Source organism: Bos javanicus, chromosome 14, assembly GCF_032452875.1.
Source record: "Bos javanicus breed banteng chromosome 14, ARS-OSU_banteng_1.0, whole genome shotgun sequence".
Lineage (NCBI taxonomy): Eukaryota > Metazoa > Chordata > Mammalia > Artiodactyla > Bovidae > Bos > Bos javanicus.
In genome coordinates, this window is record NC_083881.1 from 22,525,896 (window position 1) to 22,543,946 (window position 18,051).

Below are 18,051 nucleotides of genomic sequence, written 5' to 3' on the forward strand. Positions count from 1 at the left end.
CACACCAGGCTTTCCTGTCCTTCACTATCTACCAGAGTTTGCTCAAATTCATGTCCTTTTGAGTTGGTGATGCCATCCAACTATCTCATCCTCTGTTGCCCCCTTCTCCTCCTGCTCTCAGTCTTTCCCAGCATCTCTTTTTCCAATGAGTCGGCTCTACACAGTGGGTGGCCAAAGTATTGGAGCTTCAGCTTCAGCACAGTTCAGTTCAGTTCAGTCGCTCAGTCATGTCCGACTCTTTGCGACCCCATGAATCACAGCACGCCAGGCCTCCTTGTCCATCACAAACTCCCGGAGTTCACTCAAACTCAAGTCCATTGAATCAGTGATGCCATCCAGCCATCTCATCCTCTGTTGTCCCCTTCTCCTCCTGCCCCCAATCCCTCCCAGCATCAGAGTCTTTTCCAATGAGTCAGCTCTTCGCATGAGGTGGCCAAAGTACTGTAGTTTCAGCTTCAGCATCATTCCCTCCAAAGAAATCCCAGGGCTGATCTCCTTCAGAATGGACTGGTTGGATCTCTTTGCAGTCCAAGGGGCTCTCAAGAGTCTTCTCCAACACCACAGCTCAAAAGCATCAATTCTTAGGCGCTCAGCTTTCTTCACAGTCCAACTCTCAGATCCATACATGATCACTGGAAAAACCGTAGCCTTGACTAGACGGACGTTTGTTGGCAAAGTAATGTCTCTGCTTTTGAATATGCTATCTAGGCTGGTCATAACTTTCCTTCCAAAGAGTAAATGTCTTTTAATTTCATGGCTGCAGTCACCATCTGCAGTGATTTTGGAGCCCCAAAAAATAAAGCCTGACACTGTTTCCACTGTTTCCCCATCTATTTCCCATGAAGCGATGGGACCGGATGCCATGATCTTCATTTTCTGAATGTTGAGCTTTAAGCCAACTTTTTCACTCTCCACTTTCACTTTCATCAAGAGGCTTTTTAGTTCCTCTTCACTTTCTGCCATAAGGGTGGTGTCATCTGCATATCTGAGGTTATTGATATTTCTCCTGGCAATCTTGATTCCAGCTTGTGTTTCTTCCAGTCCAGCGTTTCTCATGATGTACTCTGCATATAAGTTAAGTAAGCAGGGTGACAATATACAACCTTGACGTACTCCTTTTCCTATTTGGAACGAGTTTGTTGTTCCATGTCCAGTTCTAACTGCTGCTTCCTGACCTGCATACAGATTTCTCAAGAGGCTGATCAGGTGGTCTGGTATTCCCATCTCTTTCAGAATTTTCCACAGTTTATTGTAATCCACACAGTCAAAGGCTTTGGCATAGTCAATAAAGCAGAAATAGATGTTTTTCTGGAACTCTCTTGCTTTTTCCATGATCCAGCGGATGTTGGCAATTTGATCTCTGTTTCCTCTGCCTTTTCTAAAACCAGCTTGAACATCAGGAAGTTCACGGGTCACGTATTGCTGAAGCCTGGCTTGGAGAATTTTTTTTTTTTTTTGAGTTGCTGGAGACAAGATTTTTTTTTTTAATTTTTAATTTAATTTTATTTTTAAACTTTACATAATTGTATTAGTTTTGCCAAATATCAAAATGAATCCACCACAGGTATACATGTGTTCCCCATCCTGAACCCTCCTCCCTCCTCCCTCCCCATACCATCCCTCTGGGTCGTCCCAGTGCACCAGCCCCATGGCTTGGAGAATTTTGAGCATTACTTTACTAGCATGTGAGATGAGTGCAATTGTGCAGTAGTTTGAGCATTCTTTGGCATTGCCTTTCTTTGGGATTGGAATGAAAACTGACCTTTTCCAGTCCTGGGGCCACTGCTGAGTTTTCCAAATTTGCTGGCATATTGAGTGCAGCACTTTCACAGCATCATCTTTCAGGATTTGAAAGAGCTCAACTGGAATTCCATCACCTCCACTAGCTTTGTTCATAGTGATGCTTTCTAAGGCCCACTTGACTTCACATTCCAGGATGTCTGGCACTAGGTGAGTGATCACACCATCGTGATTATCTGGGTCATGAAGATTTTTTTGTATAATTCTTCTGTATATTCTTGCCACCTCTTCTTAATATTTTCTGTTTCTGTTAGGTCCATACCATTTCTGTCCTTTATCGAGCCCATCTTTGCATGAAATGTTCCCTTGGTATCTCTAATTTTCTTGAAGAGATCTCTAGTCTTTCCCATTCTGTTGTTTTCCTCTATTTCTTTGCATTGATTGCTGAAGAATGCTTTTTTTCTCTTCTTGCTATTCTTTGGAACTCTGCATTCAGATGCTTATATCTTTCCTTTTCTCCTTTGCTTTTCACTTCTCTTCTTTTCACAGCTATTTGTAAGGCCTCCCCAGACAGCCATTTTGCTTTTTTGCATTCTTTTCCATGGGGATGTTCTTGATCCCTGTCTCTTGTACAATGTCATGAACCTCATTCCATAGTTCATCAGGCACTCTATCTATCAGATCTAGGCCCTTAAATCTATTTCTCACTTCCACTGTATAATCATAAGGGATTTGATTTAGGTCATACCTGAGTGGTCTAGTGATTTTCCCTACTTTCTTCAATTTAAGTCTGAATTTTGTAATAAGGAGTTCATGATCTGAGCCACAGTCAGCTCCCGGTCTTGTTTTTGTTGACTGTATAGAGCTTCTCCATCTTTGGCTGCAAAGAACATAATCAATCTGATTTCAGTGTTGACCATCTGGTGATGTCCATGTGTAGAGTCTTCTCTTGTGTTGTTGAAAGAGGGTGTTTGCTATGACCAGTGCATTTTCTTGGCAAAACTCTATTAGTCTTTGCTCTGCTTCATTCCGTATTCCAAGGCCAAATTTGCCTGTTACTCCAGTTGTTTCTTCACTTCCTACTTTTGCATTCCAGCCCCCTATAATGAAAAGGACATCTTTTTTGGGTGTTAGTTCTAAAAGATCTTGTAGGTCTTCATAGAACCTTTCAACTTCAGCTTCTTCAGCATTACTGGTTGGGTCATAGACTTGGATTACTGTGATATTGAATGGTTTGCCTTGGAAACGAACAGAGATCATTCTGTCGTTTTTGAGATTGCATCCAAGTACTGCATTTTGGACTCTTTTGTTGACCATGATGGCCACTCCATTCCTTCTGAGGGATTCCTGCCCGCAGTAGTAGATATAATGGTCATCTGAGTTAAATTCACCCATTCCAGTCCATTTGAGTTTGCTGATTCCTAGAATGTCGACATTCACTCTTGCCATCTCCTGTTTGACCACTTCCAATTTGCCTTGACGGAGAAGGCAGTGGCACCCCACTCCAGTACTCTTGCCTGGAAAATCCCATGGACGAAGGAGCCTGGTGTGCTGTAGTCCATGCAGTCGCTAGGAGTCGCACATGACTCTGAGCGACATCACTTTCACTTTTCACTTTCCTGCATTGGAGAAGGAAATGGCAACTCACTCCAGTGTTCTTGCCTGGAGAATCCCAGGGACGGGGGAGCCTGGTGGGCTGCTGTCTATGGGGTCACACAGAGTCGGACACGACTGAAGTGACTTAGTAGTAGTAATTTGCCTTGATTCATGGACCTGACATTCCAGGTTCCTATGCAATATTGCTCTTTACAGCATCGGACCTTGCTTCTATCACCAGTCACACCCACAGCTGGGTATTCTTTTTGCTTTGGCTCCATCCTTTCATTCTTTCTGGAGTTATTTCTCCACTGATCTCCAGTAGCATATTGGGCACCTACTGACCTGGGGAGTTCCTCTTTCAGTATCCTATCATTTTGCCTTTTCATACTGTTCATGGGGTTCTCAAGGCAAGAATACTGAAGCGGTTTGCCATTCCCTTCTCCAGTGGACCATGTTCTGTCAGATCTCTCCACCATGACCCACCCGTCTTGGGTTGCCCCACGGGCATGGCTTAATTTCATTGAGTTAGACAAGGCTGTGGTCCTGGTATGATTAGATTGACTAGTATTCTGTGAGTATGGTTTTAGTGTGACTGCCCTCTGATTCCCTCTTGCAACACCTACCATCTTACTTGGGTTTCTCTTACCTTGGACGTGGGGTATTTCTTCATGGCTGCTCCAGCAAAGCGCAGCCGCTGCTCCTTACCTTGGACAAGGGGTATCTCCTCACCGCCGCCCTTCCTGACCTTCAACGTGGGATAGCACCTCTAGGCCCTCCTGTGCCTGCGCAGCCACCACTCCTTGGACGTGGGGTTGGTCCTTCCAATAAATATTCAGGATTGATTTCCTTTGGAATTGACTGTTTGATCTCCTTGCAGTCCAAGGGACCCTTAAGAGTCTTCTCTAGCACCACAGTTTGAAAGTATCAGTTCTTCAGTCCTCAGCCTTCCTTATGGTCCAACTCTCACATCTGTACATACCTTGCTTTTTAATTTTCTTATTGATGAGACTTTCAATTAGCAAAAGTTTAAAATACAATAAAATTCTATTTTTACATCTTTTGTAAGATATAAGGTTTATATCTTTCAAGTCCCATCTAAGAAATCTCTGCCTAGCTCAATAACAGGACTTTCTATGTATTCTTGTAGGAGTTTTATAGTTATAGTGCTTAGCTTGGATGTATTTGACTCATTTGAGGTTATTTTTTGTATATGATCGTAGGTAAGGGCCAAGGCTCATTTTATTTCAGGTGGATGTACAATTATTCCATCACCCTTTGTTGAAAAGACTATTCTTTTCCCATTGAAATGCTCTCAATTGAAAAGGCTAGACTTTTGTTAAAAATCATTCAGCCATATGTGTGTGGGAGTATTTCTGTTCTCTCTATTTTATTTCATTGATCGGTGTGTCTATTTGTATGCCAAAATACACCATCTTGATTACTGTAGCCTCATAATAAGTCTTAAAAGCACATACTGCAAAATTTTCCAACTCCGTTCTCTTTCAAAATTGCTGTTATTGTATCTCCTCTTGTTTCTGTCTTCTTCAAATATTGCTCAACCAGCTGGAGACCAAAGCCCTGAATGCCTTGCTGGGAGTTTTCAAGCACTGCTAGGTACTTTATGCTCCTTGGTGTAGATAGAAGCCAGGACAAGATGTGTGAGTCCAGTCAGCTTGGTGCTTAGAGGCCTTGTGCAGAGGAGTGCCACAGAGAAGCAAACACAACAGCCCATCTGTAAAGCCGTCCATCATTGTCTTGGACTCTCAGCGTTGGCATTTTGCTACTTCGGGGTGGAAAGCGAAAAGAAAGGCTTCTCTGGCAGGATTAGAGAAGCAGTTCTCTTCCATTAGTTCTATGTTTCCTGCTACTCAGAAGTTATTTATTTTACGACCACTTTTGATTTCACACAATCAGTCTTCAAACAGTGGTAGCTGCAATGCAACACTTTTTTTTTTTTGCCTTGCTTGGAATACAATGGCCAGTGGTTTCATCCCAGGTATTCATGGTTTCCCCGATGATGGCTCAGCAGATAAAAAACCCACCTGCCAACGCAGGAGATGCAGGTTCGATACTTGGGTTGGGAAGATCCCCTGGAGGAGGGCATGGCAACACACTCTGGTATTCTTGCCTGGGAAATCCCATGGACAGAAGAGCCTGGTGGATTATAGTCCATGGGGTCGCAAAGAGTCAGACACTTTGCGGCTGAGCTCGTTAGTGGTTTATTTTTGGCCAGCACCCACCAATTTAAGAAAAGAAAAAAATGGAATTTATTCTGCCTTGTTGCTACAAGTCTGAATTCTTTGGCTTGCAGCTGCATATTTCCAGTCTCTGTTGACAGTCTTCCTTCTGTCTCTGTCTCTTCTCTTTTTAAAGGACACCAGCGCCACTCAAGTGTGACTTTACCTTAGCTAATCACATCCACAGCAATAGTGTCCCCACGTAAGGTCACATGCACAGGGCTCAGGAGTGAGAGCTTGAACATGGCTTTCTGGGGACTTAACTCACAATAGTTTTCCTGTCCTAGAAAATTCATGCGAAATGTATTTATCACATCCCAGCATTCCCCAAAGTCTTAATCATTCCAGCATCAACTTTAAGTCCAAAATATCCTTTGTCATATAATATCATATCAGTTCAGTTCAGTAGCTCAGTCGTGTCTGACTCTTTGCGATCCCATGAGTTGCAGCATTCCGGGCCTCCCTGTCCATTACCAACTCCCGGAGTCTACCCAAACTCATGTCCATTGAGTCAGTGATGCCATCCAGCCATCTCATCCTCTATCGTCCCCTTCTCCTCCTGCCCCCAATCCCTCCCAGCATCAGAGTCTTTTCCAATGAGTCATCTCTTCCCATGAGATGGCCAAAGTATTGGAGTTTCAGCTTTAGCATCAGTCCTTCCAAAGACCACCCAGGGCTGATCTCCTTTAGAATGGACTGGTTGGATCTCCTTGCAGTCCAAGGGACTCTCAGGAGTCTTCTCCAACACCATAGTTCAAAAGCATCAATTCTTCGGTGCTCAGCTTTCTTCACAGTCCAACTCTCAGATCCATACATGACTGCTGGAAAAACCATAGCCTTGACTAGACGGACCTTTGTTGGCAAAGTAATGTCTCTGCTTTTGAATATGCTTACTAGGTTGGTCATAACTTTCCTTCCAAGGAGTAAGCGTCTTTGATTTCATGGCTGCAATCACCATCTGCAGTGATTTTGGAGCCCCCAAAAATAAAGTCTTCCACTGTTTCTACTGTTCCCCCATCTATTTCCCATGAAGTGATAGGACCAGATGCCATGATCTTAGTTTTCTGAATGTTGAGGTTTAAGCCAACTTTTTCATTCTCTTTCACTTTCATCAAGAGGTTTTTTAGTTCCTCTTCACTTTCTGCCATAAGGGTGGTGTCATCTGCATATCTGAGGTTATTGATATTTCTCCTGGCAATCTTGATTTCAGCTTGTGCTTCTTCCAGCCCAGCGTTTCTCATGATGTACTCTGCATATAAGTTAAATAAGCAGGGTGACAATATACAACCTTGACGTACTCCTTTTCCTATTTGGAACCAGGCATCTCAAAAAGTGTGGAAGCCCATCTTTTATAGCATGTAAGTCAGGTATGGGTGAGACACTGGCTGTGATCTCCCTTGGGTCCAAAGTTCTGTGAAACCAAACACGGGCTTGATGTGTGCTTAGTCGCTCAGTCATATCCGACTCTTCTCAACCCCATGGACTGCAGCCCTCCAGGCTCCTCTGTCCATGGGATTCTCCAGGCAAGAATACTGGAGTGAGTTGCCATTTCTTCCTCCAGGGGATCTTCCTCACCCAGGGATGGAACCCACGTCTTCTGCATCTCCTGCATTGGCAGGCAGGTTCTTAACCACTGCGGTCCCTGGGAAGCCCAATGAATTACACTGATTAATTTTTAAATGTTAAAAATCTTTGCATTTTTGAGATCAACCTGAAGTATGTGGTTAATTTCACTTCCAAATATTTTTGTTGAGAATATTTCAATTATGTTCATGAGGGTTATTGCTCTGTAGTTTTCTAATTGTACCTTAGTCTGGTTTTGGTATCAAGAGTAATGCTCATCTCACATGCTGAGTTGGGAGCTGTTCCAAAGGATTTGTGTAGGATTGGCATTATTTGTTTCTTAAAGTTTTGGTAGAAAATTCACCATCTGGGGCCTGTAGTTCTTTGTTAAAATGACTTAACTACCAATTTTAATTATTATTTTTTAAAAGATAAAGGGCTTTTGAAAATTTCTAGTTATTTTGTGTATGTTTTGGTAATTTGAATCTTTTGTCAAACTATTTGTCCATTTGTCTGTTCTCTGCATCCCGTTTCTATCCAGCCCATCTGCTCTCCTTTCAACCTGCTGTTTCAATCTAGGGCCTAATAGGGTATGAATGGGCTTCCTTGGTGGCTCAGTGGTAAAGAATCTTTCTGCCAAAGCAGGAGACGTGGGTTTGATCTCTGTGTCAGGAAGATCCCTCGAGAAGGAAATGGCAGCCCACTCCAGTATTCTTGCCTGGGAAATCCCATGGACAGGAAATCCCTTGTAGCCTGGTGGGCTATAGTCCTTGGGGTAACAGAGTTGAAAACAACTGAGTGACTTAACAACAACAGTAACAACAAGGATATGAAGATTAAGGTTTTTAGAATTTTATCTACTCACCTTCTTCCTCCCATAATGTTGCTGAGCAAGCCAGGTTAGCTGCCTATAAATTCCTGAAATCATGTCTCACTCTTCTCTTGGGTTCTGTTTTACAAAGATTATAGCACAAGGTTTTATACCATCTTTGTTTAATTTCTGTTGATTTTTGGAGCCAGTTATTTTTTTTTAATTAAAACATTTTTATTTTGCTAGCTTTTCTGTAACATTACCTCACTTCATCAACATCCTACCTTAAGAATGTTCTGCTCTGGTATTTTTTCCTCTTTGGTGTGTTGGCCTTCCTGCTTCATCTAGATTATAGACTAGAAGAGGACCGAGACGTCTTTCTATGATTTCCATCTACTCCTCCCTCTGACCCTGGAGGTCCAGTAGTACTCAGTGACTTGTAGGGTGTTGATTGATTGAAGTTATAAACTAAAAGATGAATCCAGTTCATGATCTTTAGATTCTACTATGGTTTTTACAACACTCCCTTCCAAGGTTAAGGTTTTAGTGATTTAAAGAGGTGCAAAAACATATGGTAAACAGACTTCATATTTCATTATTTTCAGTTTTATTTCTGTTCCTATACCTTTCATCTTTTCACATCGTAGTTGTTGGAAAAGGCAATTTCTTTCCCTATTGATTTGGTCCTTGTACATTTAGCGAGTATTGATCTCCTGGAACTCTTTGCTGCATTTCTAAGGCAGCAAAAGCTGAAGAGCTTTCTTTCATTTTATTCAAACAAGCGCTAACACACAGTTACTCTACAGAAAACAGCTAGGGTTTTCCCAGCTCTGTGGTTTGTAATTACAATTTAGTTGCTTCTGCCATTGTTAAAGACAGCCTGTCCATCTTTCAGTTCTTTAAAACAGCATTTTTATTTACTAACTGATTGTCTACCAAGGTGATTTGGTAGCTTAACATGCCTTTTTACTGTTGGAAAACTTAAGTAGAATTTCTTGTTTTAAAGTAGATTTTAAAAAATAGACATTCATTTAACATATATTTATTGTACCAGATAAGTAAAATTTAAATCTAAATTTGATTGTTATTTGAATGATCAAGATAGGAAATATACTTTGGTTCAAATATGGGTGAGAGTAATTCACACTCTAGAGTATAATATTACTAAAGTTCACAGTTCTGAATCTTACTGCTTCATTTTCTCTTTTTTGATATAAGGTTGAGTGTGTTTCCCTGATTTTTTATTACTTTAGTTTTCTTGTTAATCAATTCTTGATGTTTACTCCAAGGAAACCTGGCAAAATTAGACTGAATATCATACTACTTTAAATATATTTAGTTTATCTCAGTTATGTTCACCAGGAACTGTGTATAGTCTAGCACTGTTTTTATTTGTTGCTGGGTGGTACAAAATTTACTTAACATCTGTGGAACTTAGTTACTTTAATTGCTGCTGCTGCTGCTGCTAAGTCACTTCAGTTGTGTCCGACTCTGTGGGACCCCATAGACGGCAGCCCACCAGGCTCCCCCGTCCCTGGGATTCTCCAGGCAAGAACACTGGAGTGGGTTGCCATTTCCTTCTCCAATGCAGGAAAGTGAAAAGTGAAAGTGAAGTTGCTCAGTTGTGTCCGACTCTTAGCGACCCCATGGACTGCTGCCTACCAGGCTCCTCCATCCATGGGATTTTCCAGGCAAGAGTACTGGACTGGGGGTGCCATTGCCTTCTCCCAGTTACTTTAATTAGGAATACTTAATAAGTGAAGACATTGTATCAGGTGACTTGAAATTCCTTTAAATTATCTGATTCCAATTTTTATGTTTATGTAAATTATTACATAATTTTAATTTTGGAAAATAAACATCTGAACTCAAAAGATCTTAAAAGATATAATTATGAGTGTATATATCATACGTCAGAGCTAAGACTATTGGAGATGTTTTGTTAAAATTCTGGAAACTTCAGTTCAGTTCAGTTCAGTTACTCAGTCATGTCTGACTCTCTGTGACCCCGTGAATCGCAGCACACCAGGCCTCCCTGTCCATCACCAACTCCCGGAGTCTACCCAAACCTATGTCCATCGAGTTGGTGATGCCATCCAGCCATCTCATCTCTGTCGTCCCCTTCTCCTCCTGCCCCCAATCCTTCCCAGCATTAGGGTCTTTTCCAATGAGTCAACTCTTTGTATGAGGTGGCCAAAGTATTGGAGTTTCAGCTTCAACATCAGTCCTTCCAATGAACACCCAGGATTGATCTCCTTTAGAATGGACTGGTTGGATCTTCTTGCAGTCCAAGGGACTCTCAAGAGTCTTCTTCAACACCACAGTTCAAAAGCATCAATTCTTCAGCACTCAACTTTCTTCACCATCCAACTCTCAGATCCATACATGACTGCTGGAAAAACCATAGCCTTGACTAGACGGACCTTTGTTGGCAAAGTAATGTCTCTGCTTTTAAATATGTTATCTAGGTTGGTCATAACTTTCCTTCCAAGGACTAAGCATCTTTTAATTTCATGGCTGCAATCACCATCTTCTGGGAACTTAGGAGAACTTAAATAGTGACTCTTGGAGTCCAGACATGATCAACCATGACAACCTTATTAAAGATCTTCTAGGAAATATTCTCCCAGTTACACCATAGGAGGCAATCATTTTACTGAGTATTTAAAAAATCAGCTCTAAATCCTGTGTGATAGCACTTTTCTGGAGGAGATGGAAAAAGTAAGTTATGTCCATCTTGAACTCTTTCAGCTTCATGGTGACCTGCCCTTCCTAGTCTTCCGTTATATAAATTGTTGTAAGTCTCTGTGTTGTTTGTGCATGTATAGGTGGTAACTGGAAAGTTTCCATAATCACCAGTGACTTGCCAAATGCCGGGACCAGCTCACAGATTTATATTATATTGTATGGACAACGTAGAAGTTCAGCCCCCATATATCTTTATGGAACGGATGGAGCCCGATTTCAGGATGGCCATGAAGACACATTTACTGTGAGTAGCAAAACTGAGTAAAACCTGATAACATAGGGATGCATCTAGTAGGTATTAATACTTTGGAATGAATGCAGTCTGTCGAATTGGGTGCCTCTTTTCATAATAACACGTGTCTTGCAGAAGCTCAGTCAAAAGTAATTTGTGGCAATTTTTTTGCTCCAGTGGATTGCACGTAAGTAAAACTACGATATGGTAAGAGAAAATAGGGAGAAATACTGGATGACCAGCATTTGTTGTTTCTATACTCATGGCCGTCAGGAGCAAGGGCTGTGCCTTTCTGTGTGAGGATTTAACAGATAAGCCTAAAAGTCAAGGTCACAAGGGAAAAATGATCAAATAAAGGAAAGCATAGAAGTTGTTATCAAGTGATTAGGTCTTGGCTAGACCCACTGAGATCAAGATATAGGGAGAAACAGAGGTAGCAAAGATGAAGCAGGGGAGACAGCAGTGGAATTGTTTTCGTTTCAGCGCTCATGTGGGCTCAGTAGTTTTGGCATGTGGGCTTAGTTGCCAAGCAGCACATGGCATCTTAGTTCCGGCACCGGAATCAAACCCACGTTTCCTGTATTGAAAGGCAGATTCTTAACCACTAAACCTCCAGGGATGTCCCCTCCACTATGTTTTTTGTATGTTATTTTCATCCATCTCAAAATATTTTTAAATTTCCCTTGGAATTTCTTTGACTCATTCATTGCTGGAGTATGTAGTTTAATTTACACACATGTGGGGATTTTCCAGTTTTCTTTCTTGTATTTATTTCTAGTTTCATTACATTATAGTTAAAAAAGGTACTCAATTGTCAAAGCCTACTTTGTGACATAACATATAATCTATATTGGAGAATATTCTATGTGCATTTGAGAAAACTCTATGTTACTATTTTTTTAATTACTTATTTTTAATTGAAGAAGAATTGCTTTACAGTATTGCATTGATTCTACCAAACATCAGTATGAATCAGCCACAGGAGAACTCTGTATTCTTGCTTGTTGGAGGGGAACCTTCTGTCTGTTAGATCTGGTTGGTGTATAATATTGTTCAAGTCCTCTGTTTTCTTACTGATCTTCTGTTTAGTTGTTCTATAGTTATTCAAAGAAGGGAGTTATTCAAATTGTCTCTGACAATTTTTGTAGACTATTTCTTCATTCAGTTCTGTCCATTTTTGCTTCATATATTTTGGCAGTCTGTTGTTAGGTGTGTAAATTTTTATAATTCTAAGATCTTATTGATTGATTATTCTATCAGTATATAATATTGTAATATAAGGTTTTAAAAATGGATTTTATGAAATTATGTAGAAAGAAATTCTTGTGGTTCCTTTACAGATCACAGTTGGAGACATTGGGATGCTCTTTAAGATTCGTGTTGGTCACACCAACTCTGGGCTTTCCCCTTCCTGGCACTGTAAAGAGGTAAAGAGGTACCCACACTTCCATCCTTTGCCAGATCCTTGTAAATCCTGCTTGGGAATCAGGCTTTGTACTGTGAGCTGATGAAGTCAAATCTGGGCTTTTTAGTTGGTGTATTCCTCAAGGGAGCAGTATCATGTGCCATGAATAATTTAACGTCTAATTAATTGAGAGAAGCACCTCAACCAAACAGTCCTCTCACCTCTTTGCAAAGAAAACACTTGGGACTCTGTAAAAACTCACATTGCTTCTTGATACGGTTGTGCACTAAGTCGCCTCTGTCATGTCCAACTCTGCGACCCTGTGGTCTGTAGCCTGCCAGACTCCTTTGTCCAGGGTGTTTTCCAGGCAAGAATGCTGGAGCAGGTTGCCATGCCCTCCTCCAGGGGATCTTCCCCACCCGGGATTGAACCCACATCTCTTACATCTCCTGCATTGGCGGGTGGGTTCTTTACCACTAGCACCATCTGGTTGTAATAGTGATGGAAACATGACTTGGTGGATGTTATCTGCTTCAGAAGAGTTGTAAAAATAGTTCATTTCCCTTGGTGAGATAATAATCTACTAGACTGGAATGCCACCCCTCTAATTTAGTCTACTCATGCTAATTGACATAATGTTCCCTGAATACTTTCAGGAGCAAAATAAGGCTTAAATTTTCTACATTGTTCAGAATTAAAAATTTTACTTATTCCAGTGACTGCAGAAATGCACCTCTTTAACACTGGAAGTCACACAACTTGTCATCCATTTTTATATATGTTGTATCTACATCTTTTGTCATTTGAGAATAAATAATCTTTAAGCAAGTTCTCAAGAGGCAAAGAACACCCAGCCAAACCCCTGATATTCTTGGCAAACTTCTTCTACAGTTTTATAATATATGAGAAAGTTAATGAAAAATTCATGGAAGATGAGTAAATATCTTTTATTTCATTAGCATAAGTATATATTTATTAATAATGCCATTCTTTTACATTAAAGACACAAAAGATCCTGAAGAACAATGCAAAAATGAAATTTACTTTATGAAAACACAGAGTGTAGAAGTCAGATTTCAAAATTCAGGATTACTGCCTGGCTTCTATATAAGATACTTGTCTCTTTTATGCTATTTAGAGCTTTTGAAGTATGGTATTCACATTAATATGTAAATGGTTATATATGATAATAATACTACTATCTTTTATTTTTCTCTCCTAGTGAGCTAAACTAATTTATGAAAGTGATCACTAACTCATTTGGTTAATAACCAATAAGCAATATTATGTGGATTATGAAGCTGGGATGCTTAGACAGTGGTTAGGTGATCTGAGAAAGTTATTTAATATTGCCAACGAAAAACAAAAGCGTCAGGCTGAAAGTTTTTAGTGTCTTTCTGTCTAGGGCGATTCCTCTCTCATTGCAAGGCCACATGTTTGCCTGAGGTTTACCTCACCCGTCCTTTAGCACCAGTGACGAGGAGATGTTCTTGATCCAAGGTCTTATCCTGAGTATATAACACCCTTACATAACTAGCAAATCAAGATGTTAGATAATAGGTTAGAGGATTTTCTGTTGAATTTTTATAGTATGGTTTAGAAGTTTGAAATTTGAATTTTTAAGTAAGCTAACTTGTGCCTATAACTTGAAGGGATTTGAATGAAAATACATAGCCCTTATAGCAATAATGATACATGTCCACAGCCCATAAAATAATCACGTTGCTTTTCTGAACTTCCATCTTGTTTCTTACAGTTTATTTAAGGAAGGTTACAAAATAAAGCATTTCAAATTGTAATTGATTTTGTATTTCTCAAATGGTCTTCCTTGGACTGTTAATTAAAAACCTGACCAAATAGTGGTGGCAGAAGGAATGGATTCTGTTTTTGGGGAGCCTTGCTCAAAGTGTGATGGGATTTTATGAATGCAGGTTTCTGGGGTTTACCAGGGCCCACGGAGACAGTAGGTTTAGGAATCAACAATCTACCTTTATTACAACGTGATTTTCTCAGCACATTAAAGTTGAAAATCTCTGATTTAAGGCATTTTAAAGATGGTAAGATTAATTTAACAGATAAAATAAGAGCTCATTGAGGCTTTTAAAAGAATAATAGTACCGTACTTATCAAAGGCTAGATTTTAGAATCAGAAAACATATTTCTACTTTTCAATGATTTGGGGCATTCATCTGATCCTACCAGAATTTATTAACATCTTTGTTTAAGTCCAAGATGAATAGATTAGATAAAATATGGTATGCTGCTGTTGCTGCTAAGTCACTTCAGTCGTGTCCGACTCTGTGAGACCCCATAGATGGCAGCCCATGATGCTCCCCTGTCCCTGGGATTCTCCAGGCAAGAACACTGGAGTGGGTTGCCATTTCCTTCTCCAATGCATAAAAGTGAAAGTGATGTCGCTCAGGCGTGTCCGACTCCTAGCGACCACATGGACTGCAACCTACTAGGCTCCTCTGTCCATGGGATTTGCCAGGCAAGAGTACTGGAGTGGTGTGCCATTGCCTTCTCTAAAATATGGTATAGAAAGTGTTAGTCTCTCATTTGTGTCTGACTGTTTACTACCTCATGGACTGTAGCTTGCCAGGCTCCTCTGTCCATGGAATTTTCCAGGCAAGAATACTGGCATGAGTAGTCATTCCCTTCTCTAGGGGATCTTCCTGACCCAGGGGCTCAACCTGGGTCTCTTGTATTGCAGGCAGAGTCTTTACCATCTGAGCCACCAGGGAAGCCCTAACATGGCATAATAGGTACCCAAATAAAGAATGATACTTTGAATATCTGTAATTGCTAGGAACCCAAAGAAGGAACTATTTCGGTCTGAATCTGTAGTGCATGAAATCTAAGCTCATGCTAGTGTTTTAGAAAATCTTTAAAATTAAACTTTAAAAAACTTTAAAATTAAAAAAAAAGTCATTACTAAGAGGTTGGAACAAGGAAGTAATAGATTTTTTAAAATTGTAATTATCTTTCCAAATAGGAAAATATGGATGACGCTTAGAAAATTTAGGAGGAAATTGGCATGTTTGGCATTTCAATATAGAGAAATTAGAAATTGAAAAATTTCAAATTAGAGAAAAGAAATGCCATTGTACTTGAGATAGCAACAGAAGAAATTAGCACTTTTCTTGTCAACTGTTCAACAGCTTTTACTAAAAGAAAGTTGAAAACCTTCTCCAGTGTCAGGCTTGGACACAAAATTGTATTTGACTCTTTGATAATGTATTATGTTCTTTAGAAGTCATGCTATTTCTGTTATAGATAAAATTGTGGGACCTGAATGCTGGAAGACAGTTTCACATACCTGTTCAACGATGGTTGGCACGAGATCAAGAGGATGGGGAAGTCTGTCGAGAATTTCCTGTTTTGAACAAGGGGTGGCCCATCCTTCCAGGTAGGGCAGATCCACTCCAGGTAGCACGAATAACACTTTGCTTGTCTAAATGTTGAAGGACAAGGAAGCTCAACACGTGTTGAGTAAATAAATAAGTGAATGATTAAGAAACTGCTTACTTCTCACAAATTGCCTCTGCAGGAATGACAGCTGCATCTAAATATTTTTTAGTTGTTTCATGTACTGGCATTCAGGAATATGCTCTTGTCAACAGTTAAGCCTGTAGGAAGGTCAGCTGAAATGCCTCTTAATCAAAAAAAGAATATTTATTCTTAGAAGGTCATGAGAGAATTGAATGTCCAATGAAGTTATTCCTGGGCTGAAAACTACAAGTCAATGTATGTTTTGCTTATCAGGCTCAGCCTTATTTTTGAAAATTTATTTATTTGATTTGGAAATAAAAACAGGACGGCTCAATGACTTTCTGAGCATTTGGCCAAAAGCAGGGGTGTGATCAGGACTTGTGTAAATGTGGATGAGAAATAGGATGTGTTTAGAGTTTGACAGTCACTGCTCATGGCCACATGAATTCAGGGTGATTCTGTCCATAATATATGTTTGCTGTTGTGTCTGCTGGCTTCTGCTTTGGAGGAGAACAGGAAAAGGGTTTAAGAGAATTATTAGATGGGCAATTGATAAAAACAGATTTTTCTCCAGTTCAGAACATTTTCTATTAAAAATATGATATCTTAATTTTCTAAAGAAATAAATGATAATAAGTATTATGTGAAGTTGAAGAAGAGCTCCACAATGTCATAGAAGCTAATATTAGGTTTAGGTATATAATAACTTGGATTTCCCTGGTGGTCAGACAGTGAAGAATCTGTCTGCAATGTGGGAGACTTGGGTTTGATCCCTGGGTCAGAAAGATCCCCTGGAGAAGGAAATGGCAACTCGCTCCAGTATTCTTGCCAGGAAAATTCTATGGACAGAGATGTTTGGTGGGTTCCAGCCCACGGGGTTGCAAAGAGTTGGACATGACTGAGTAAGTAACACTTTTCACATAATAACTTGTGTAACTTAATAAGGAGCATGAGTCGCTGAAAAATTTGCAGAGACTGATAATTCCTTTGTGGTTTTTAAATATGGTGTAATGAACCCTTTGTTAAGTTTCTGAAGTTAAAATATTTTTGAAAAGATACGAATAGTTCTGTTTGCTGAAAAGTGAAAGCCTGTGTGAGCCTTGTTCTCACCGTTCATAAGCCTTTCCCTCAGCACTTTTGAGTATTCTTCTCAACACTCTTCGTCATCAGCCCACAATTCACCTGGCGGGGGAGACATTTGCCAGGTGCCCTGTCCTACCCACTGTTAGTAATGATGCAGAGGTCATGTCTGCTTCTTCATCTCTCATTTTAATTGTAAAATTGCTCAAAGGAGGCATATTCTGCAAATACATACTGGTTTCCCTTGCCTTCCCTACAGTAATTGTTGTGTGTGTGCTGAGTTGCTTCAGTTGTGTCTTACTCTGCGTGACCTTATGGACTATAGCCTGCTAAGCTCCTCTTTCCATGGGATTCTTCAGGCAAGAATACTGGATTGCCATTTACTTCTCCAGGGGATCTTCCTGACCCAGGGATTGATATATATATACATACATATGTATCAATATACTATGCATATATATTATTTATTGTGGTAACAAATGCATAACATTAAATTTACTGTCTTAAACATTTGAAAATGTACATTTTGGTAAGTATATTCACATTGTGCAACAGATCTCTAGAACTCTTTCATCTTACAAAGCTGAAATTCTGTTTCTCCTTGTGAGAGTTTGGGCAGATTGTGTTTTTCAAGGAATTGTTTCACTTCATCTAGGTTATCAAATTTGTGGAAATAGAATTTTCCATGATGTTCTTTTATTATCATTTAAAACTTCCACAGGATCTGTAGTGGTTCTCCCTGTTTCATTTCTAATATTTGTAACTTGTGTCCTCTCTCTTTTTTTGCTTAGTTAGCCTGGATTGAGGCTTATCAATTTTATCGATCTTTTCAAAGAACCAGCTTTTGGTTTCATTGATTTTTTTTCTATTGATTTACTGTTTTCAGTTTCATTGATTTCTGCTCCAAATCTTATTTCTTTTCTTCTTGCTTCCTTTGGATTTAATTTGTTCTTCTTTTTCTAGTTTCCAAAACTTATATGATTAATTTTAGATTTTTTTCTAATGTATGCATTTAATGCTATAATTTTCTGTAAGCATTGGTTTTTTCTGCATCCCACAAATTTTGATAAGTTGTATTTTCATTTTCACTTAGTTCAGAACATTTAAAAATTTCTCCTGAGAGTTCTTCTTACCCATGTGTTAT

At 39.8% G+C, this 18,051-nt stretch overlaps 1 protein-coding gene across 2 annotated transcripts in view; it reads left to right on the forward strand.

Moving 5' to 3' along the window:
• LOC133260431 (uncharacterized) overlaps positions 1-18,051 on the forward strand; it is a 149,830-nt gene that overhangs the window by 49,686 nt on the left and 82,093 nt on the right. For both annotated transcript variants that reach the window (XM_061438767.1, XM_061438766.1), the window contains exons 5-7: positions 10,779-10,942; positions 12,271-12,357; positions 15,612-15,744. In XM_061438767.1, coding sequence (XP_061294751.1) covers positions 10,779-10,942; positions 12,271-12,357; positions 15,612-15,744 — 384 coding nt within the window. The remainder of the gene's footprint in view (positions 1-10,778; positions 10,943-12,270; positions 12,358-15,611; positions 15,745-18,051) is intronic.